The sequence below is a fragment of the Hippocampus guttulatus genome, chromosome 9 (genome assembly GCF_054856545.1).
Source record: "Hippocampus guttulatus isolate MCC_2025c chromosome 9, RoL_Hgut_1.0, whole genome shotgun sequence".
NCBI lineage: Eukaryota > Metazoa > Chordata > Actinopteri > Syngnathiformes > Syngnathidae > Hippocampus > Hippocampus guttulatus.
In genome coordinates, this window is record NC_141269.1 from 7,189,460 (window position 1) to 7,213,689 (window position 24,230).

Genomic DNA, 24,230 nt, shown 5'->3' on the forward strand with positions numbered 1-24,230 from the left:
AGTTCTTAACCGGAAGTGAGTCAGCACTGTTGCCACGCTGTAGAAGAAAGTGTTGAGGATAGGCAGGCCGCCAGTCCGACACCATCAGCCATCAGACAAGGACGGAGGTAAGTGTCACTGGAGCCCTTCTTTAAAGCACAAACAACTTTAAGAGCAGCTTTGAATAGTGGAGATGTGCTCTACGTATCTCTTTTCCATGACATGGATATCCATTAGCTTTAATTGACATGATTACGATTCTTTCTGGAGTCCATTTTCACCATTTATCGTTATGTAATGGATGACAGCTTGCGCTAAGTGTAAGTTCGTAAATATCTCACTCCTCGAAAGCTTTCAAAGAAGGTGTTGGGCGCAGATTTGGCAGCTTGGGGTTTTAGCTCAGTGGTTAGCGCTCTCGATTTCTGCGGCGCAGGTCTGCAGCAAGGTGCGGCTGAACGGCACAGGAATCGGTTACGGTGGTGTCGTAACCCGGTTTGAGAGTGAGGTTTTCGTGGGGTGAACGGATACTAGCTTGTGGTGGGCAAGTGTACGTTATCAAAAATTCACTACTTGAAGCTTTCAAAAAGTGTGCTAGCCTGTGAGTTGGCGACCCGAGCTTTTAGCGCAGCGGTCGTCATGCTTGAGTGCCAAGCGTGTGATGCAGTTACATTTATATTTACCTTTAAATAAATGCACAGTGTGAATTTATTTAATGAGTGAAAACATTGCACTTCCAAAACCACCACTTTTCAGGAAATCAATAAAACTGCATGTTTGATGAGCCATTATTAACATTGCATTGGCAAAGACAGCAAGCCAGTCCTACATTTAATATTGGTCAACAATTTGGAAAAAAAAGAACAAAACCATTTGGACAAGTGAATAATATAGAGTGTTCCAAATTATATTTTTCTCCCATTGTCTGAACTTGTTGATGCACACGACAAGCGCACAAGTTTCAAGCCATCAACTATTCGAGAAGTGGTCACAAACCTATTTGAAACTTCAAAATGATTGTGTGACATTCGCAGACTATTTGGGAAACCCACAGAAAAACAACAGTTGCAAAAACATTTGGAAAGCATCTTGCTTTGAATTTGTGGCAAGATATGAAAATGACCAAATTTTGACAATTGGGGGTGGGGGGAGGCTCGATCCTCGCGATCGAGCCTTAATTGTATTTTGTTTGTAATGCGTATGGTGCAAAGTGATAAAAATCTGTAAAAAGCTACAGAAAATAGCTGTGGTGGTGCCTCAAGATGCAAGTTTGATTTGAACCACTCTTCTCTCAAATCATTTGTTCCCATTGAATTGAATGGAACCTCAAGGAGGAGACTCCTTTGTGTACAAGGTTGGCTAATGGTGGAAAAGCATCTTTTTTTGTTGTTTGTTTGTTTGTTTTTTTGCCACTTCCCTGAGGAAAAGTGCAAAAGATTAGTAACCCGTCACCAAGTGATCTGTTTCCGTCTGCACTTGCATCTCTCTTTGCCTGCGACAACACACTTTACTCTGTGACATCAAGTGTGACAACAGCGCTGACAGCCTTGCTGCCGGTTTAAGTGATTTCAAATGACTGACCTGACCGGCCGCTTTTCATTCTCCTCGCTCGCAGAAGCGAGCACCTAAAGCGATAGAGCCGCGTTCAAAGACGAGTGACATTCTCGACAGCGGCAGACAACTGCTGCTGACAGCTGTTGTCATATGAAATTGTTTTTTTTTTTTTTAATCTGCAGGGAATGAAAACCACAGTGTTCCTTTTTCTGCTCGTTTGCTTTAATGTTTTAAAATGAGTGCAGAGTTAAAAAAAATAATAATTACACACGCGGCAAGTATTCCGCTTGTTGAGAGATGTGAGGTTCGCTTCCTTATTGCAGAAATGGGCCGCACACGTTTGGTTCCTGAATTCGTCTCTGTGAACAATAGCTGGATGGATCTGTTGCAGCGCTGCCTTTATTGATGTTGGCATGCGGCTGCTTTTCCATTGGGTCGTTTTACATTCGACACCGCCACTGTTCCTCAACTAGCCTTGTCCCAGTTGGTAAGCCCTCCCTTCCCTCCAGCAAGGCTGTTGCTTGGAATCTTCCGATTTTAGTCTTCCAGACAAAATACATTGAACACGGTGTTAGTGGCTGGTAAACCACAGTGGAATTTAGAAAAGAAGAAGAAGAAAGAAGTTTAGTTTGCACACAAACAATTTTTCAGACGATTTCCATGAAAACGAGATCTGAAACCGCATAAATGTTGAGCAACTGGGTCAGACCTCTGCCAAGGCCAAACAGTAATGGCAGAGAGTGGTTGCATAGTGTTGTCATGCATAGAAATATCAGCAATGGTATATACGGTAATGCTTTCAAACACACTCCTAGAAAATTACTTAACACCCCTACATTTCTGTAGGTAGCACTAATGTGCTACCTAGAGAACATTTTCATAGAAAAACATATTTCAGTGGACCGGCATATAAACAGGTATTAAATACAATCCACATAAAACCTTAAAATTATTCTCAAAGTCTGAGACCCGGACCCAAGGGGACACATGAATTATTGCCTTGATGGTTGGCCTCATTTGAAGCCGCCACTCATCATGCAGAGCGGTTGAGCCAGTTAACAGCTAGCCAACCCCACATTCTCATCGGCTCACTTTCACATCACTCAACAGACCAGACCCGCCTTTTGAAGTCACACACGGAATCAATGTCACGGTTACTACAGTGTAGAATGTGAGAATGGCAGCCCCAAGTGGACAAAAATAATACCTGTGTCATGTGTATAATTTGGTAGTGTATCCCTGAAGCATTAAAATAGATTTAAATCTCCGGAAATCAACTCCCGCGGTAAATGAGGGATGAATGCCGCCCGTTACACCGTAAGACTTTAAATCTGACACTTTCTCTGGCAGTATAATGTACAAGATCTTTGTGTATGGAGCTTAATATGTGTGTTTTGACATGGTGTTTATGTTAATGAGTCCACCTGACCAACCGAATACACAGTGCAACAATTGGTGAAACGTCCTTAGCACCATTAGGGCCGCATGGAGGCCACCCTGTTGTATAGTCATTCAACTTGTGCGTTAGCCCGAACAGACAATGCTATCGGTTTTTATTTTTAATGGTTTAGCTATGACAGAGGCAACTGACTTTAGATAAATGTCGCTTGACGAGTAAATACAAAGATTCTGATATCGACACTAAATTGGCGCAGGCACTTGAGATGTAAATCCCGCCCTCATTGAGGGGTTTTAACCTAAATATACAGTGATTGATGAGAAGCTACCGAGAAGTAAATATTGTCCAGAACATGGATTTTACCCCGAGTTCATTTACAAATGAAAATGTGCACACAGGGGAACTATTAGAAGGAAAGTACTTTCCTGTAGAACACAATCACTTCTCAATACAGAGAACAGGAAATGTGCTTCCTTGCCATTGTGTTGTAGGTTTTTTGCTGCCACTGGGCTGAACACCAGAGCCTATTTAGATTACCAGAATCCACATGTCAAGAGTATGAACTTGTACGCCAGCCAATGACTGTTATCTTCAAGCGTTACAAAGGATGTTATTGTCATTTTGCTGCGCTATGCAGTAGAACTGATTTACTGCAAACACATGGCGGATGAAGATGCAATCATTTGTAAAAGCCTGATTAATAAAAATAATGCAACAAATGTGCTTCTCGGAATGCTACTAATTAGGACAATAACGTATTTTACAATCAAACAAATGATCCCCTTGTTAAGGGTCTGGCAATGAAAATCTACGAGCACTTGCTTGAAGTAGATGTCTGGACGGAGGCCATTTGAACCACTTTTAATCATCCGATCATAAAGTAGCTTTTAGAACCTAGAATCTCATCTGGGGGTCCTGCCAAAAATAAAGATTTGGGTAGAGTAATGTAGCAATAAGAGAGGAGGCAGTTTACAACGGGTGATTCAAAGATCACAAGATTAGGGGTGCAGGTAAATTTTGGGGCAAGGGTACAGATGATAAGGGGGCATTTGGTCGAGGAGGCAGTGTTGGGGCGTTCACATTTTAACATTCAAAAATTAGGCATGCAATCACACACACACACACACACACAGTAGCAACTTAGCTTTACGATGTGCATAGCAAAAACATGCGTCTCTCTCTTTGCGATTAAAAAAATGACAGGGATATTATCTGACCACCTGTAATGTTTCCTAGCTTGAAAAAAAAAAAAGTTAACTCTTACCTAACAATTTAAGAGGTGACTTTAGGTTAAATGCAGCAGAAATTAGGCCTGGTAATGATAATCACATGTTGATATGGATAGAGGTAGAATTGAAGAAATTGGCCAGATATCCTTGTTTAAGTAAGGCAGGTGTGACAGGAAGACACGCTAGTGTGGCTCAGTCAACAAGAGGGAGTGGGTTGGATGGATCAAAATATTTTTGAGGCAAAAGTGGGAGTGCTGCTTTTTTTTTGGTTTGTTTCTACCAAGTACTGTAAACTTTGAACACTCCCATAGCTTTACAAAAAGGACATACAGTAAATAAAATTTGGGGGATGCTTGCATTAACTTGAGGGTTGCTTCAGCACTTCCAAAAATGGGCTAGACGCGGCCTCTGGTGAACAAGAAAAACACAAAATGCTAGTGCGACAACAAAATACAAAGACAGTGAGGATGGACATGAGACTCCATCATTCACGATAGGTAATAGGTGTTAACCTCAAGGCCCGGGGGGCCATATCTGGCCCGCCACATCATTTTATGTGGCCAGCGAAAGAAAATCAAAGATGGCTACTTTCATGATGCTTACTCAAATCTCTACCAAAATTTCAACTTCTCATTTGTAATAAATAAGAGTGATAGTGTAAGCATTTTCTTGTAACCAAACCTCTCATTACAGTAACTTAAGCAATATGAGAATACTGTAAACGGTTATTCTCAACTTCTTTATGTGATTTCCCTCATAACGGCCCTCGAAGGAAAACGGTAACTAAAATGTGGCTCGCGACAAAAATGAGTTTGACACCACTGCTATCGGTGAAATTAAGTCCTTAAAGTTCCTCTCTGCCTCTGAGGGCGAGGCTCAAGGATTGAAAATTCAGCTGTCCTTTGTGAAGTTTGTATTTTCTCCTTATGCTTTAGGGGTTTTTGTTTTAGGTTCATTCAAGAATGTTTAGGTAAATGCTTGTGTGTCTGTATGTGCCTTGCGACTGATGAGTGACCAGTTCAGGGTGAACCACGACTCTTGCACAACGTCAGCTGTGATTGGCGCGTGTTCAACTGAGAACTCGAATGATGACAAGTGGCATAGAAAGTTGATGGACGGGAGAATGGCAGCACAAAACTCAAGTTATGTTGTAGCCAACGGGAGCCAAGCCACCACGAAGTGTACCTGAACCTCCGGAATTTAGTATGAACCCAAACCCCCACCCACGGAGGAAACGCTGTCATTTCAACTTGACTTGAGGCTTGAACATTGCCTTAATGAATTCCTTTGATTTGCATTTGACATGAACTTCCACCATAATTAAGCCGATCTCTCCGTGACGACGACTTCCTCTGCCAAGACATTGCACACATATCAAGTGACTATCTCATTCTGATCCTTCCCTTCAAAGTCGCTGCCAGCTGTGACACACAGCTGCTCTCTGATCACAATTATGTTGTTACATTCTTCGAATGGTGCGATTGATGTGTGACAAAACCGCAGATGGAGATGCACAATGCCCTCCATGTTAACGTGCGTGGAAGCCGAGGGTCTAATTACTGATACAGTGAAGCTTTGTTTCTACCAGCTCTATTGACCACTTGGAACACCCCTCTGAAGTCTCTTGTTTAAATCTAAAGAGGGTGCGAGAGGGGCAGCTCATTCCAGATTTTGGTGGCTGCAACATTAAGAGCCAGTGGAGATGCACCACTATAGGTGAGAGGTGCTCCAGATAAAAGTCAGGCAGCGGTGTTCTGGACTAATTATGGAGGGTGGGAAGCCTGGCTGCCACCTACAGATAGGACATTATACGATTCCAGTCGGGTGGAGACGAAAGCTTTCAAAATCATGAAACTAAACAAAAGGCTCGACCTTCGATGAAATTGTCATTTGAAAAGAGATGGATTTCATCTCCAAAATGATCCATTTTAAAATCAGCGTCAGTTTTTACCCGCAAATTAGTAACGGTGTTTTTGATATAGGGAGGTAGGGAACCTAGGTCAAGAGGGCCATCAGGGGTACCACTGAGTCCAAATATTATTACCGTACTTTGGTTTTACTTGCACTGAAATTAAAAAAAAGGTTCAGAGCCATCCCAGCGTCAATGTCTTTCAGACACTCTAACAAGGCGCCACACAATGTAGGGACATTTGGTGACAGTTAGATTCATGTGTCATCTGCATAAACTTGAAATTGGATTGGATTGGATTGGATAAACTTTGTTGTCAAATGTACTGTATGTGTAACATACAGCACAGATGAAATTTCTTCCCTCTCAACATAAAACAAGAGGAGCGGCTGCGGGTGTCCACACCGCTATCAAAGGAAGTCTTACTTATGGTCCCAAAGGAGAACAGACACAGAGAAAAGAGGAAAGGACCAAGTATGGAACCTTGGGGGTCTCCGTTTGCAGGCGGTGCAGCGGATGAATGACATTTACCAATACTCAAGGTTTACGCAAGTATGGGAAAGTATGGCATTTGATTTAATAAATTTCCAAGTCTGGACAAGTATTGAAAATGGAAACTATTGTATGGAAAATATTCATGACCAGTCCATCTGACATTATTTTCTCATGTGCTTTTCCATAAAGTGAACATTTTTAAACTGTGTTGGAGTTTTTTAATACATATTCTCCCTTTTGAATTGTATTTATTAATCAAAATCTATTGAGACTAAACGATAAAAGCAACATATGTACAATATACTACTACTGCCAACTCCAAATGCAGCAACATTGTTAGATTAATATATTTCTAACGGCGCATTAGAATCAGGCATCAAAATATTTGTATTGGATCTCGAGGGCAGCCGCTGCAACATTTTTTTTTTAATTCTCTCCAAATTAAAAAGAAGTCTTAGTGCGATACTAAAATAAACCACATATACAATTTCTGTTTGGCCTAAATCTGTGATTGACTTCCCTCCAATTCCAGCTCATCCTACATTAGCTATGGCGTTTTTGGGGATGGGTGGAGCCTGTTGTGTTTAGGACAGCCGCAAATCATCTGGGTCTGCTCCATGATACCAATATGATACCCGATTGTGCGGGGATAACAATGCTAAGCTAGCACTGGCATTGTAAACAAGCCAATGTCAGCCACGGATGCTAAATTGGTAGGATGACTTATGCCTAATAAGAGTCGTACTAAATGTTAGCGGGTTGAAGTTTTGTTTTTTGGAATGTAAAATCATTTCAAAATCAAAAAGATGTGATGAACGTACCCGTTGAGCAAAAATGTTGCTAATTCTGCATTGCTTGTGAATCATTTCGGATGCTTAAGGTCCGTTTCCCTCTGCTTCTGTTTGCTAGTATTGTCGGCAAATGAGGGTGAGGCATTTTTTAATTCTTTTAAAAGTGGATATTCCAAATTAGTCTGAATAACTGCACAAGACCAAGCTAACAGGTCAGACTGGAACTGCGGGGGTATGCCGGTGACCAGGGTGGCCTTAAAATAAGATTAAAGAAACACTATCAAATGAAGAGAATGGACTGTTGGGGCAAAATTAATGCAATTTCAAGAAAAATATTAGAATTAAGGTTATGAATGTAGGTTTGTGGTTCCCATACTGAATACACTCTATAACTGGTTGCAGATGTATCTTTGTAGACCGCAAGGTCACAGCTTCTTTCTTTGTCCTGGAAGTCTGAAATGAAAATCCTTGGATGACACGAAGGTTTTCCACCAGCGTTTTGCTAACAATAAGCATGGGAAGAAAGGGAGTGGGCCTTCACATTATTAGTCAGTGTCATCCCTCACCGGGACCAACCGTGTCTCACCCGACCTCACCATTAAGAGGTGGGACTGTGACCGTAGGATTAGTGTCAACATTTATTTAACCGTTTTCAAACTTCAGCAGTTTAGCAGACCTGCAGTAAATCCCACTAAAGCCACAGAAAATACTCAGCATTACGGGTAATCTGGTCCCCGAAGCAATTACATTTCCAGGATAAAAGTTGACATGCCCTGTAAACTTAACTGCAACACTGCAAGCCAAGTAAGGTGTGGGAAGTGACAATGTATTTGCACACTAGCGTGGAATGTGGAAGTGCACACATGGTATTGGAAAAAAAAAAGTTTGGATTCACCTCTTAAGTTTGAACACGGGAAATAAAGAAAACGGGGTCAAACTGGAGCCATCTTAGAACGTTTGAGTGTACGAACTATTTTGAACAGTCTCTCCATCCATCCATTTTCCGATCCGCTTTATCCTCACAAGGGTCGCGGGTAGTGCTGGAACCTATCCCAGCTGTCTCCGGGCAGTAGGCCGGGGGGACACCCTGAACCAGTTGCCAGCCAATCGCAGGGCACAAAGAGACGAACAACCATCCGCGCTCATTCTCACACCTTGGGACAATTTGAAGTGTTCAATCAGCCTGCCATGCATGTTTTTGGAATGTGGGAGGAAACCGGAGTACCCGGAGAAAACCCACGCAGGCCCGGGAGAATATGCAAACTCCACACAGGGAGGCTGAAGCCGGAATTGAACCCGGTACCTCTGCACTGTGAGGTTGACGTGCTAACCACTGGACCACCGGGCCACCCACAAGATTATCAATACATGTCAATATTGTCAAAACGCACTTGTCATCGCCACGGATATACTGTTTCTCCCCACTCATCGAAGCTCCTGAAGTAAATTGAGTTTGAAACTCCTGCAGAGGGAGCCCTTGACCAAGTCTTGCCTGTGAATTCAACAATCAGCAGTCTTCATTGTAAACTGGCCGAAATGGACTATTGCAACGTATCAAAGGCTTTCACACAAAGTGCCTTTTGATTTTAACTGTTACTGCCCCATCAAAAATGATCTGAAAATGCTGACTTTCTCACACACATCCAGCGCTTTCTCCACAGCTTTACTCATCGTCCACAACACCTCATGTGAGAAACCCTGTTTGTGTTTCTTCAAGATTGATGAATCATTAACATGGTGAACTCTGGGAACTGTGTGCCGCAGCATGAAGAAACTGAAAGCAAAAGGTCTCCGTCCCTCTGCCACCTTCTTAATACACATTCTATTCCACGGTGCGGACCAAAGATGAAATTCACAAGCCTGCTCTTTGTCTGCTTTCTAACCGAATTGACTCTTGCAACACAAGGTAGGCATCTATCTTTGTCCTAATTGATTTTGATGCTGTCTCGAGCTAGTAGTTCACTCAAAGGAGTTGTTCTGCGTGATAGGGATGAGCACTTGACGACCGGTAGGTACGTTGCCTTGACAGGCTATAAATGTGCTGTTATTGTTGAAATATATATAGTGTTACAATAATGGTACTACAATCGATGGGTGATAAAAGCTATTTTCCTGCCAGTGTTTTTACTTTGCACATTAGCCTGCAGCTGACAAATGAGTCAGTCGAGTCATGCCGCTCTCGCTGGGCAATATCATCTGAAAATATTTTGTTTTCAGATTTTAATCAAATTAAAATTCTACTTCCCATTGGGATCACCGCCTGTGGGAGGGGCCAAGAGGGTCGATGCCAAGAGGGCTGGGTGATTCCAAAAGAAAATTAAAGCCGGTTATAGGGACTAAGACTGACACTGTAGGACACAATTCGATGATCAACTTTATTGTCATCTCGTCGGACTTGTGGCCGCATGTCTTGACCACGTGGGTGAAGGGGGGGAGGAGCCATCAGCCAATCACCACCTGGTGGTGTGTTGGCTCCGATGGTGAGGAAAGATGCCGGTCTCACCTAGCAGACCTAAACGTCTTGTGAGGGTCTGCCAGGAACGTTGCGGTGGCCGTAAAATGTTGGTGTCTGTTGTAGTGAGACCTTCAAACCTGTTAGTGTGGACACCAGCAGTTGAGGGATGGTTTAAATAAGAGTTCTATCGGGCCGTTTTGGCCTGTAGGACTCTGAGGACAGATGATAGGTGGCGGCTAGCCAAACGCAACGAAGCTTTGTTGGTTACAGCGGCAAAATATCTATATAAAATTGCTAGAGTAGTGTCTGATAATTTGACAATAGGCTTCCCTCTTTTGGTCAGAGGCCAGCAGCAAGTGTTATGATAAATGTATGAATTGTCAATGTATTGTCTGTGCATTTGTTTGCAGGGTTGGTGAGCGTCAGCAATGTTACAGCCGAGTGTGGCAAGTCAGTGGCAATACGCTGCAACGTGTCAAAACAGAGGGAAGGGCTCTCAGTCAAACACATGGAGTGGTCTCAAAACCACAAGCCTTTATGTCAAGTGAACAGTGGGGGAGAATTGAAGCACAGCAAAAATACCAAAAGCGACTTCCGCTGCGAGTATCAAAAAGGCCAGCTGTCGCTCATCTTTGAAAAAGTGCTGCCGGAGGATAGCGGCGCTTCAAACCGCTACATGTGCAAACTGCGTTCCAACTGGGGAATTTCACATGCATACAACTGGATAGAACTGCAAGGTCAGTCCACAAGAGCATCAGCAACACCAGCACGAGATTCTCTCTTCATTTAAGGCATTCAAAAAACAGAGCGTATTATTCACACTGAGCTCACACAGAATGGCCACCTTACTGCCTTGGTAGAAGACTTTCCCATTGAATAGAACCATGCATAAAATAAGACTCACCGACTAAAATCCAAAGGTGGGTGACTCCAGTCACATGATTAGGCTTGAGTCACACTTAAGTCGCCAATTTTAAGACATGAGATTTTTTTGTAAGTCATATTAAAAACGCCACTCGTCAGCCAAACAACAACCCTTCACACCCACACCTTTGGGATATTTTGAGTCTTCAATTAACCTGAGAAACATACTTTTGAAATATACTCATTTTGATATACATTTCACAGAGTGGGTTAAAAGTGCACAACTAAAGGAGAAGCCATACAAGAAAAAAAATCCTACATTTGAGTCAATATAAGGTGCCTTTGAGACTTTCCTATTTCACTACAAAAAACACATTTTTTTCCATATCCATCGTAATTACATGTTATGAGATTGGAAATCCAAATTGGCCAAGCTCCCATACTAAATATACACGCAAAGAGCAAAATACATATGTGAGCTTGTTGACAGGGTGGACAATTACTTTTTTTTTAAAATTAAATTGACATGATGCCGGGTGCTCCGGTTTCCTCCCACGTTCCAAAAACATGCATGGCAGGCTGATTGAACACTCTAAATTGTCCCTAGGTGTGTGTGTGAGCGTGCATGGTTGTTCGTCTCTGTGTGCCCTGCGATTGGCTGGCAACCGGTTCAGGGTGTCCCCCGCCTACTGCCCGAAGACGGCTGGGATAGGCTCCAGCACCCCCCGCGACCCTAGTGAGGATTAAGCGGTTCGGAAAATGGATGGATGGATGATGATTGAAGGCTTAATTGGGTTAAAATTATCCCCTTTTGGTGTATTTTAGATGCAACAGAATAAACGGCTCGATGGATGTTTTTAGAGTGCATCGTGTAAAAAAAAAATGCTTGGCTTCTTCTGATAAAGCCTCAGTTTCTTTATTCTGCTACATTTACATTATTCTGCAAAAGCGCTTGATAGTGATATTGACCCATTTGCCACCCTGGGATCCTTTTGAGAGAAACTAGCTTCTTGAATCAATGCATTGTTTAAAGATTCGTCCAAGTGTAAACATCGTTTCCAACCTGATGGTGTCCTCGACAGAGTGTTGTGGGGCGGTCAAAGGCGTTTTGACGAAGGACGGCCCTGTCTGCACGTTCAGCGATGTCTATCCGGATGCAGAAGTGTTGTGGTCTCACGCGTCCCAAAGCCAACCGGAGACACCTGGAAGGCAGAGCACTTTTAAAAGTGTGGAGGAGGGCGGCTGGGTAACCATTCGTAGCCAGTGGGAAGGGAATTCCAACGGGGCCTTCAAATGTACCTTGAGGAGCATCGACTCTGGAAGACAAATTGTTTGCAATTCGTCTGAGGATGCCCAAATCCTCGACGGGTATGGACTGAAACCTCAGGGGTTCACACAGAATATTGTGAATGGTTCCGGAGCTCTTGACCCTTTGATGAAAATTCTGTTGATATCAATCCTAGTTGTTGTCATGCAGAAGTGAAGGTTTTGCTTCAGGAATTCCAGAGAACTGAGTGTGATTAGACTCTCTTCACGAGGGCTCCCCCTGGGCTCAATCCTCCGCCACCATGGGATTCACTCACTGCCATGCAAATGACACACAGGTCAACGTCTCCTGGCTCCTACCTTTTCCCTCACCATGAGCTGTGCTTTTGTTGACTTTCTTTCTTTGACTTTTTTCTTGTGTGCCTTTGTTCAGGTTTTGCTCATGAGGTTTTAGTTTCCACCTTTTGTCGTCAGCCGGGTCTCTTGTGTCTCCCAATCAGCTCCCTCAGCTTACTTATGTCTTGTCCAGGTTGTCTCATCAGTTTGCTTGGATTCATGTTGCATTCGAGGAAGGGGAGAAGTCGGATTTATCCCGCTTGGATCGTCCCGGTTCCGGCCTCAAAGTGTTTGAGACGAATGTAAACAACAAAGAAGGTTGATTCAGATCAATTGTTTGTTGCTCTGGTTCATCACAACGCATTTTGACCTCCATCCAACCTTCATAATTTCATTCCAAGTAACCAAAACTTCATGCATGGAGAAATTGACGTATCATTGCGCAGTCAGTATGAATCACATTGTGTTATGTGAAGTTCTGTCAAATAATTGAAAGAATGTAAGAACAATGTATAATGCTAACTCGGATCTCCCAGTTCAAAGGAGTTTTCTAGTGCACTTTTCCTGATCGGAAGTCATAAAATTCTGACTTGCCACCTTCCTTGAATGCACCATAAATACCCTCTTTTCTTTCCATCTTTGCTGGTTCACTTATTTGTTGCTGTCACATGTTAAAGCCTTTATGTCTACTCGTTTTCCCCATGGCAATTAATGTTTTGTTTCATTCTTTCTTTCAATCTTTATTTGTGAGACTTGTTTGGTGTTTTGTTTCATCCCAGTACCTTGTTTGAGTTTTTTTTTGTCAAATAAATTATTTTTTTAGATTCCTGCTGCTCGCCGGTCTTGCCTTCCTGCTTCCCTGCACTTGGGTCCTCCAAATTCTACCACAAATCCTAACATTATGATCTGAATGAATAAAAACTTGCTCACGCTAAATCGCAAAAAAACCGAATCACTGTTCATCATGTCAAGATGCACCCTCTCCAAGTCAAACTCACTCCTGCTCCACCAATCATGGTGGGTACCCTTTTTCTGTTGTACTTTTTAACCCATACTTTGTCAGGTGGCCTCGGGTGTCATGAAAGGCGCATCTAAATAAAATTATTTATCTCTTGCGTGGTTTCGTAACAATGAAATACTGCCTTGCTAACAAAGTGCTACTGGCGCGGTCCAAAGGTTTATGATTGTGTTTTCACTTCCTGATTTGATGTGAACAAGGAATTCACACACTGTTGAGTGGTGATAACAAGGGAGCGGCTTACCATCATTGCCAAAACAAATGACATATCTGAAACTGGGTCAAATATAATATATGGACAAAATACAGCTTGGCATAACCGTTTCTTTACTGCGTTGAAAAGGTCAGTATACCGAAGTCTTAAGTAACAAGTAAATGTCAGGAGTATATTCGAAGTTGATTATATAGATGGGACATTGAAAAGAGTTCCTTGGTCCAGTATGAGGAAGATCAACTATATCTTCAGACTATTTTTACCACATAATTTTAAAATATATGTTCCAATCTATATACACTGTATTCATCTACCATTATCAAACTGCTTATGCTCACGCGCGTCTAATTTCAATGTAATAATGCCAAATTTATATATATTAACGTATAATATTCCTGAAATGCACAGATGTCTCCTCAAATCTACAGATAATGAACCAAACATCATACGAGGGGAAATACTGTAATTTACAAGTTGGTTGTTGATGTACCAATAGCTGTTTGAATGCATGGTGGACACCGTAAACGGAACAAAATGCATTTGTTCGAAAAAGTAAGTTTGCACAATAGTGTTGATAAGCGGTATAGAAGACGGCTGGATAAAATTCCCCATGTCGACTTTAAAGTGAATTTTCAAAAGCTGAAAGCAGAAAATTTAGCTGGCAAAGACCACGCGAGTGTTTTATGGGTATATGCTGCCCCCTGTTGCACTACTCGAGAACTGCAGCCAGGCAGCACAAACACGAAATTAGTTTGTTTTCATGTCGCGTATATTATCTCAATTTAACTTGATCATGAGCCTCAAAGGTCTGCACATTTCGACTGGTCCATTTCGATTATTTTCAGCTCCATGTTTGTGTCTTTTCGGGATTCAAAGCTTTCTCCATTTTTTTTGCTTCAGTGCATTCAAGTCATAAGAGGAGACAGGTGAGAGCATTTTCAAGTCACTGGCTTGACTCGAGAGAGAGAAGCGGAGCTTTTAGCATGACAGCGCATTTACCAGTGCCACTGTATCGCATCGACCTGACAACACGCGCACGCACACAACCCACGTTTGCTGAAACCCTCCAAGTGGCATCAAACATGTAATGCTGGGAGCGCGGTGATCTTCATGCTTCACGGTCAGAAATATCAGGTGCAAAAGAATTATGAAACACATTTTCTCAAAATTCCTATTTTTGTGCAGAACTCGCCCACTTTAATGTTCACGATATCGGACAACTACTGTATGATCCATGTCAACATGAAATGTTTAAACCATTGAGCATTTCACTCTGGATGTAGAGTTCTAAACTGTGAAGTAGTAGAATCAAATGGCACTTGACGAATTGAACGACTGAAATTGTTTCCCCGCACACTATTTTAATTTACTGAGACGCACCGATACAAGTCTCACCAGATGGAGGCGCAAGTGGCAAACAAATCGCCAGTCCGCTGGCGCATGTGAAACTGACTTCATTGTTTGGACAGAGGCGAAATAGTTTTAAATTGAGTTGCTTATACACATGGAGGGGGGGGGGGGGGGGGGGGTCTTTGCTTCCTTTAAGACAATGGCCCCAAATATTCGCAGTTTAGCACCATTCGTGGATTTTTGTTTTGTTTTGTTTTTGTGGGGGTTTGGGGGAGCATAGCCTCCGTTGAAAATGTACGTTGAAGGTTTATCAGTGTTTTTTGTAGACTTTTGGAGGGTGTCAAATACCCCCAAAAAGTCCATATCTGTGGGCTGGCCCGGTCCTGATACCCGGCAAAAAGCGGTGTTCCACTGTATAATTTTATCTTCAGGTATCATCATTCATCACTAGATGGCAGACATGGCTTGGTTGCACTCACACCGGATTTTGCAAAGTGTGTTGGTCGAATATATACTGCTCAAAAAAATAAAGGGTACACTTTTTGTTGCAAAATCCGAATGCCATGTAATATTGACATTTTTGAGCGAGTTGATTTTAGTGGGGAAAAAAATCCACAAAAATTGAGTTCTTGCTCTTAATGTTGGTTTTGCTCTTCAGCAGTTTTGTGCCGTCCTTGAATGGTAATTTTTATGCACGGAAGCCCTTTGACCTGGGGGAAAAAATATCACAGTATGTGGTTATTTAGTTGTTTGCATCAAAGCCTTTGTTGTTGAAAAGGAATCTTTTCCACATGCTTTGAGAAATGTATTATGAAAACTGAAATATATTAAGAGCACGTATTTTATCAATCCTGTATTAAATATAACATTTTTGTTATACATCTGATGAGGATGTGTGTGGTATAATGTGCCCCCCCCCAGGAGCACTGATGAAAAATTGTGGCCCCCCTCATCATCATTTAAGTTGCCCATCCCTGATTGAAAAGAGTATGCTGAAGTGAACCCAGCTTACTCAGATAATTAGCAGCAATTATTGAAAATTGTCTGTCACTTCAGTCACCTCCCAGTGACAAAGCTCTCTCTTATAGACCTGCAATTTCAACTGGAATCAATAAGATTATATGGATCCATTTTCTATTTTCTTCTTACATCACTTCTCCATGTTTAAACTGTCTCACCTGGTCAAAGTACACAATGGTAGTTTCTCATTCATTTAACCCCATGTGTGCGCGCGTGTGTGTGTGTTTGCTTCAGGTTAAAGTTCCCATGGCAACACAAGTGTCTCGCTGTGTGCCCCCGGCCTGGTGTGTTTGTATGCCTGGACAATTATCGGTGGGGGGTTGGAGGGTGGCTGTTATCTTCTCTCCGAGAGGGTTACATTATCTCCCTGACAGCCTGGTGGTCGCGGGTCAGGTGAGCATCCTCTCTCAGGTGGTTACATCACACACACACACACACACACACACACACACACACACACACACACACACACACACACACACACACACGCACGCACACAAGTGAAAGTAGAAGAGGCCAGATAAGGCAAGAAAAGAAGGATGAGCAGAGGAGATAATCGACACTTTCTATTAGCAAACACAGGCAGATTGATGTGAGACACCGATTGGCCGTTTCCCAGCATATACCGGTCTGGAAATAAATTATGCAAGCGGTTATAATGAAGTTCTCATGTAAGGCCACGGCAGTTTGTGTAGACTTGTCACTGATTCCTCACCTCTTGCCACTCTGGTCTTTTAAAACAAGTGCTGCAAAAGCGACCACCAAAATCTAATTGAAAATGCAAAACGCAGAAGTGTGACGGTTCGCTAAAAGGAGCACCGCTGTGAATTCGGATGCTCAGACAACACAAACGCGCGTGCACCTGTGCAATGCACCCAGTCATGCGACAGCACTTCTAGCTATAAAATAATTTGCATATTCACTGACAGACACATAGTACATACATACGAGCCATAGCTACATGACCTTTACTAATATGTTGCTGCACGACAGTGCTTTGTCACACAACACCCACGCACGACACACCTACATGTGATAATATAGGTATGTCAATGCATGATAATTAAATATACACGGTCCCACACTTACAAACACATCTTAAGTCTCAGATAAGATCAGGGTTGGACTAAATAAAGGTGGGTGGAGCTTAACGTTCAAACAGTGTGATAGAAGTGGTCAAAACTTCAATTTGTCCTCCATTTTATGTGAACAAAGGGCCGTAGAGCCACGGAAGCACATCCAGAATATTGAGGGGCCCTGAAAATGGCAATGTCGATGCTGGTTCTGAGGTTGCTAGGCCATTGTGTTCCAGAGTTGCAGTCAAAATTAAAAATAAGTGGTCATGTTGAACTTACTTTTTTTTTTTTTTTTGGAAAATGCAAACTCACCATTTGTACTTACAACTTCACGCACCTGGAAAACAAGTCACCTGCATTGCCCCCCACAACGACACAAACGCCCCCTTCGACCTGCGCCTGAAACCACAAGCCTCCCTCTGCGCTGACTTTCAAGGGAATGAGGAGAGCCGCTTCCATTGGATGACAAACAAGTCGGCTGTGTTCCCTCCCACAACATACAGATAATGGATGTCCACGTGCAGCAATTAGACAGTTAAATCATACCGTAAACATATGAATTGTGCTTTTCTTCATCTAATGTACTTGTACGACTTCATGGGAACATGCCCTGAGGGAACACCCATCGGGCAGCTGTATAGCATGAAGGCATCTCAAGTATGTGTCATACACCTCAACTTTGGCAGGTGTTCTGAAATAAAAAAAAAAAGGAGGGAACGAAAATGTCAATTAAACCTGCGAAGGCGCCTCCAGCATCAACATGCGCAAATGTCATCGAGTGCATTTGGCATCAAGCTTATTATATTCTACGTGCACTGTAAAATAAATGTCCCTTTGCTCACTATCGACCCTCGGCACATCTTGCCTTACTGTTTTCAAAGTGATCTGATCCATGCCACTAAAACCTAGGTATGACCCCGAACTGTGATTTTTGTCAAACCGAGACACACACTGAGGGCGCACAATTTTTCAACCGCCACTGGAGAGACTTCAATTGATCAAGATGAGGAGCCTGACAAAAGTGTTTAGAATGCTGATTGCAATTAGCAGACAAAAGCACTCTCGTCAATACGGCACACATACAAAAAAAAAAAAAAAGGCCCGTACAAAAAAACTAAAACAAAACCAAACAAAAAACCCACACAAAACACTTGCATATGGAGCTCACCACATACCGTATCTTCACACCTCATCATATTCTCACTAGGAGCAGCAGGAAATTTGCATGTGGCAATTATTTTTTGTAATCTCATTTCATTCATACAGCATATTTTGGGGGAAATATTTGCAGTGTTGGGTGCGCACGCACACACACACACACCCACACACACACACACACACACACCCACACACACAGATATAAAAGCAGTGACACGAGACACGCAAAATGATAATAAAATAGTCAAACAGCGTCTTTGGAACAATCAGTGTTTCCGACGTGCTGTGCCTGGAATGACAATGAGATAAAAGTACCCCCCATTGTCTTCTTGGAAAATAACATTTGCGCAAGTAGGTCATCAGGCTGAGGAATGCACTGAGAGCTCAGTCGCATCCCGTTGACAGATTGTGACTCACTGCTTTCAGCGCCACGACACACACACACACACACACACACACACACACACACACACACACACACACGCACACACACACACACACAAGAATTTACATATCCATTTTGTTTCTCACATTATTTTGGGGCTCAAAAAATGTTAAGCTGTACATCTTGTCAAGTAGCATTTGTGTGGCAAACCACTGGCGCGGATTCCTTTTCACATGCCGACTTGTCTTCATACTCAGTTCTATTCTTCGGCTTTTGACTCAGCATGAGGCTTGGTTTTTAGTTTGACAGTTTTTTTGTCCTTTTGTCCTTTGTTGTTAGTGTATTGTTTAATTGTTTGTTGTTGTATGAACTATTTTTGCTGAGCATGTATGCAGCGGTGTTTGTTTTAAAGTGCTCTAAAAGTACAGTTGAGTTGAGTTGCATGGATTAAGGCTCTATCCTCAGGGGGAAAGTAGGCACAGGAAAAAAAAAAAAGTGCAACGGGATTCTCCGAAGGGCTGAAGAACCTAAATATCACACCCTGGTGTACACACACTCCTAAATACCACTCTTTGGCATTTGATATTTACACTTGATTGATGTTTGAGGACGTGGATTGTCCCATTCTTCATGGTTTAGCTCAACTTGCTTTAGTCGCATTTGAAATTACAGGTGCATCTCAACAATTTAGAATGCGATGGAAATATTCCTTTGAGTCAATATCGGTTCCTTTGGTGTTATCATAAGAATCACTTCATGTCATTGTGACACTGATGCCGTTTCACAATTCCATAAACTCGAGTTACGGTGGATTTACCATCTGGTAGCACGTATGAATCACTCCCTGGTGAATGAACATAATAAAATGCTCTCAAAAAAAACCCCTGGGGCATAGAATCAGGCATCACCATGTGACACAAAGTCGAAAGCGGCGCTCCGGGACAGCATGTGGTAGAGAGCTCAGATGATCCGTCAGTGAGAACAAACAAATGTGGTAAAGGAAGGAAAGGAAGGTGATCCAAAGTTGTCATTTTGTAAAAGGATACTTCTAACAGGAAAAGATTTCCTGTCGACTGTTTATTTTTTCCTCCCTGTCTTTAAAACAGATCTGTGCTTTCTTCACCTTATTTTTTTTTTTTAAATGTACTTTTATTATGACTTCAAGAAGGCCCCGCGTGAGTGGCTGCCTTTACGGCAGCTCCTATACTTTTTGTTCTTCTACTTTCTTCCTTTCATTACTTTGCTGCTGTAAATTGGGAATTTCTCCATTGTGAGACGAATAAAGGTTTTCTTATTCTTTGTCAAAAATAGAATCATTACTTTACAATATACAGCACACTTGGCTTCTGTAAAGTTAGCGGCACGCTTACAAACGCCAATAGTACAGATTATAATTTTGGCACTTGCTCAGAAAGCTCAAGTACAGGGCGGGGGACAGCCATGTGAATAATAAGATATCAAAGTGTGTTTTTTGTTTGGCTTGTTTGAGAGTTAAGGCCAATCTATTTTCTTAATATGCTCGTATTTTGTCAGCATTTGTGCCGCACTTGAAATGTGATGTGCATTTGTTGAAAGACGAATAATAGCATTAGCTGGGGGGTTGTAACACAAACTAGACTGATACCTTTTGGTGTTTTTTGTCAAATAAAACAATCACAACATTGGAACGGGCGGCCCGGTAGTCCAGTGGTTAGCACGTTGGCTTCACAGTGCAGAGGTACCGGGTTCGATTCCAGCTCCGGCCTCCCTGTGTGGAGTTTGCATGTTCTCCCCGGGCCTGCGTGGGTTTTCTCCGGGTGCTCCGGTTTCCTCCCACATTCCAAAAACATGCATGTCAGGCTGATTGGACGCTCTAAATTGTCCCTAGGTGTGAGTGTGGGCGTGGATGGTTGTTCGTCTCTGTGTGCCCTGCGATTGGCTGGCAACTGATTCAGGGTGTCCCCCGCCTACTGCCCGAAGATGGCTGGGATAGGCTCCAGCACCCCCCGCGACCCTAGTGAAGATCAAGCGGTTCGGAAAATGGATGGATGGATGGACAACATTGGAACGACTAAAATGTGAGTACACCTAATATGTATTTTCAGCCAAATCATTCAAATTAAGACAGTTGCCAGAAACAACACCGATTATTAGCATATTGCTACCTCTCATCATCGGGTTCGGAATAATTTTTTTTAAAAATTGACCGAGACAAATTTCACTATCATCTTGATTTTCTATTTAGATTTTTTTGTCTTGCCTTTTCCCCCATGACAAAATGTGACAAATAAATAAATAAAGAAATGTTCCCGGCGGCATCACCCTGTCCTACTTAAAATCCCATTTAACATGATGACATAACTCACAGCGTAAACGTTTCATCCCCATGACAAGCATGTCGAAAGGTAAAGATGCAATTAACGTGGCAGCTTTAATTAGTCACCATCCGCTCACAGGGATTACCTTCACCCCCCCACCCCCCGAGACTTCCATTTCCATCATATAGCAAAGGGAGGTGGGGGTGGGGGGGGGGAAGCAATTTTGTTGGTTGAGATCACACACATTCATCTTAAAAAGAGAAAGCGTCATCGACATTTCCCCAGTCGTCACACACAATTGGAAAGTTTTTATTATTTATTTATTTATTTATTTTTTGGGGTGGGGGGTGGGCTCACACCCGAGACAACATGGAGGAGTGCTCCATCACAGTGTCAGATCAGGTGCTAGGACCAAGATAGCGTGGCGCTCCGTGGTCCCGGTGTTGTGAGTGTTTTTTTGTGCGTAAAGACGCAGATACGCTTCTGACATCCATCCATCCTTTTTTTTTTTAATCCACCCTCACACCTGTGGACAATTTTGGGTGTTCCATCAACCTGCCATACATGTTTTTGGAATGTGGGAGAATATTGCAGTGTGCAAATGTGCATTGGACATACAGTACTGAACATCCACCCCAGTTACAAAAAAAAAAAATAAAAAATCACGATTGTATTGCTATTCCATAAATGTTCATGTTTGATTGCATGTATTTTGTGCATTTCGATGTGCGTGTGTGCGTGTGTCTGTTCCCAGGGAGTAATTACAGCATTTATCACACATGTAGTACAGCCGCCAGAAAGTATTGCCAACGTTAACATTTTAAGCGGATTGCAAAACTGGTTCATCTTGAGGAGGCAATGGTTGTTTCCGTAGCCTAGAGATCAGAACATATCTCTGCAGTCCCGAATGCTTTACGCTGGCTCCCAGTCCACCTACACGTGCACTGAATCATAGGATGGATTATTGAAAAAAATATATATACACTATATATGACATTTACCAAATTGTTGCATGAGAGCTTTCAGCCCAATGCCAACAAACATCTTTATTTTGTTCTAAATCAGTCATGTTGACGAGATGTGTTGTGATATTTTAAATAGAAAAGCCCTGAACTTTTGTTTTCTAATCTCAAACTCTGTGAGAGCATCGACAATATTTATGTAGACACATGTCCGATTAAATATGTCTGCTTTGGAACTTGATTCAAACGTTCACTCGGCCAAACCAATGTGCGTCAGCCACACTCGGAGAACAAAAAAGAGGCAAACACAAAGAATGTTGGCTGACTCACCTGTAACAGTCTCATCCTTTGACATCTCATTCACACCCATTCATTTCATTAAGAAATTCTTATGGTACTGTAAATGCTGCTCAACGTCCTCCCCCCTCATTTTGTCGGGGGGGGGGGGGTAACTTCAAATCATCACACAATCAACATTCTGGACTCACGCTGACAAGCTTCTCGTGCTCCTCCGCGTCATCGGGCAGACACGGATGCTTTTGGCTTGAGATGTTTGACAGTTTTTACGCAAGCAAATGTGACTCGCTCGCACATGGATGGCCACAAGGAAAGTTCACTCTGCTATTGCTTTCACTGCCTTCCACAGCTCATGTGTGATCAGAGATACTTGTCCGGATTCATAAATAAAGCTAAAATAAATCGAATTCTTGACCCACAACACTCAACTGTGAAAGGATAAAATCAAATGAAACCATCTTGAGCTGACTCGCTACGCTTCTGTACGATATTTTTTGGTGTACCTGTAGAATTGTATTTATCTATTTATTTCTTACATCCTTTTCGAATAGATCTCATTCACTGACAGCATTTTTTTTTCAAAACATTTTCAACACACAAAGGATGTTGAAAATCAGGAGTGGCCAACCTTTTTTGACCTTTTGTCGATCAACCAACCTGAAAAGCAAATCACTGCCTACCTTAGTAGAGACCTGACGCGGAGGCATGGGACGGCACTTTCTGCAGCGTGTTCACGTGTCCCGTTTGAAATTGCTTCTCCCGGCACTCCATGATTTCCATTCTTTGTCCGTATCCTCGGTGAATGGTCCATGAAACAAACTCTGAATGAGAACGAGAATAACAATAAAAGAGCGCAACATCTCTGATCGCAAACTGCGATTGCAACACACAACTTCCGGTGATGCAGGTCACGTGCCACTGCAGGTTAAAGATGACCTGCTTTTTTCCTTTTTTTTTTTTTAAATACTTTTGTGAAAGTGGGAATGATAGGATGCTAGGGGCACAGTATGCACTAAAACAAAAATATAGCGTTAATTACACGCACACAGACACACAACTGTTTTGGTTTGGGTCCCCCCCACCCCCTACCACTTTCGCGATCGACTTGGGACCAAGCCGCGAGCTACCAATCGATCGTGATCGACTTATTGGGCACCCCTGTTGTAGTTCAATCGTTATATACACCAAACTCCCTAATTAAAGACTAGACTCTCCTTTCAAGAGGAAAAAAATGCCTGATCTGTCTTTTTCTGTTCTTTTATATTCAGCAGTAGAAGCAAGATAGGTTGCACAAAATGCAGCAGTTTCTCCCAAGTGGACTCATAAACTGTGCCGATGTGATGTCTAAAACGGGGCATCAATGCCATTTACTAGCGGATGTGTATCAATGAAGCTGTTTCCAAGTTGGAAATTTACAGAGGAATAGCATCAGATGACCCCCCCCCAACCCATCCCCATTGAAAAATCACAACTGACAAGTACACTCATCAATGGCAGTGAATGAGTTTTACGAAGTGCAGTCCACGTGTTTACTTTTGAACAAGGGCAATTAGATCATCAGGAATGCGCAGTGCTGTCACTTCAATTTGATTTCCCCATCAGGAAACAGGAACATGTTTGATGACGCCACTATCACCAAATCGTGTTACCGACATCACCAATTAGCTGACAGTTGAAGCTGTTGTCATGCCGGTGCTCTCCCACATGGACATTTGATGTTTTCATGTCGAGTGTGGGAGCGCCTTGCGAAAGGCGCTCTCCGCAGCTTTCACTGCTGGTTTATCATCCTATCGAGAGTAATTAGACTTTGGGCTGTGAACGAGCTCGGTGAAATAGTTGTGACGGCCGCACGTGGGGCACAGCGGCAAGCCAGGTGGCTAACTGAGGCGCGGTGAGACAGACGAGTGAAGGAAGGAAGGCGTTGTGATTTTGTGATTCATGCGCACGACGCCGCCAGCTACGAGACAATGCAAGATGTCCTGTGTCGTATCCTCGCAAGTGTTCCTTCCGCTGTCCATGTGTGTGCGTGCCTGTTTGTGGAGTCTGAGCTCAGAAATGACACATCTAGGTTGTCCTGTTCTCTTTCAGGCGTATGTTCGTTTTAGCTTTTTTTTCTTTTTCATGAAAAGCGATCGATGAGGGGCGATCGACACCCTGGACCGGTTCCGCCCAGTCAATG

At 42.7% G+C, this 24,230-nt stretch overlaps 2 protein-coding genes across 3 annotated transcripts in view; one reads left to right on the plus strand and one right to left on the minus strand.

Moving 5' to 3' along the window:
- The window catches only part of LOC147200116 (alpha-1,6-mannosylglycoprotein 6-beta-N-acetylglucosaminyltransferase B-like), a 132,656-nt gene that overhangs the window by 99,397 nt on the left and 9,029 nt on the right, over positions 1-24,230 (minus strand). Inside the window, exon 2 of one of the 2 annotated variants that reach the window (XM_086119158.1) lies at positions 22,732-22,872. The gene's annotated coding sequence lies outside the window, so the exon portion shown is untranslated. Of the gene's footprint in view, positions 1-11,735; positions 11,851-22,731; positions 22,873-24,230 lie in introns of those variants that run through there. The other variant, XM_086119157.1, reaches the window with a different exon arrangement.
- Positions 78-13,389, plus strand: LOC147200117 (uncharacterized). The gene is made up of 4 exons (XM_086119159.1): positions 78-107; positions 9,071-9,259; positions 10,219-10,545; positions 11,755-13,389. Exons 2-4 carry the CDS (start codon positions 9,088-9,090, stop codon positions 12,153-12,155), a joined length of 900 nt encoding a protein of 299 aa, XP_085975285.1. The 5' UTR covers positions 78-107; positions 9,071-9,087; the 3' UTR covers positions 12,156-13,389.

Excerpts from the sequence above, each read along its gene's own strand:
- LOC147200117 (XM_086119159.1), top strand. The coding sequence starts at position 9,088 with ATGGTGAACTCTGGGAACTGTGTGCCGCAGCATGAAGAAACTGAAAGC. Across the intron at positions 9,260-10,218 it reads ATTGACTCTTGCAACACAAG|GGTTGGTGAGCGTCAGCAAT; the intron begins GTAGGCATCTAT and ends ATTTGTTTGCAG. Across the intron at positions 10,546-11,754 it reads CAACTGGATAGAACTGCAAG|AGTGTTGTGGGGCGGTCAAA; the intron begins GTCAGTCCACAA and ends TGTCCTCGACAG.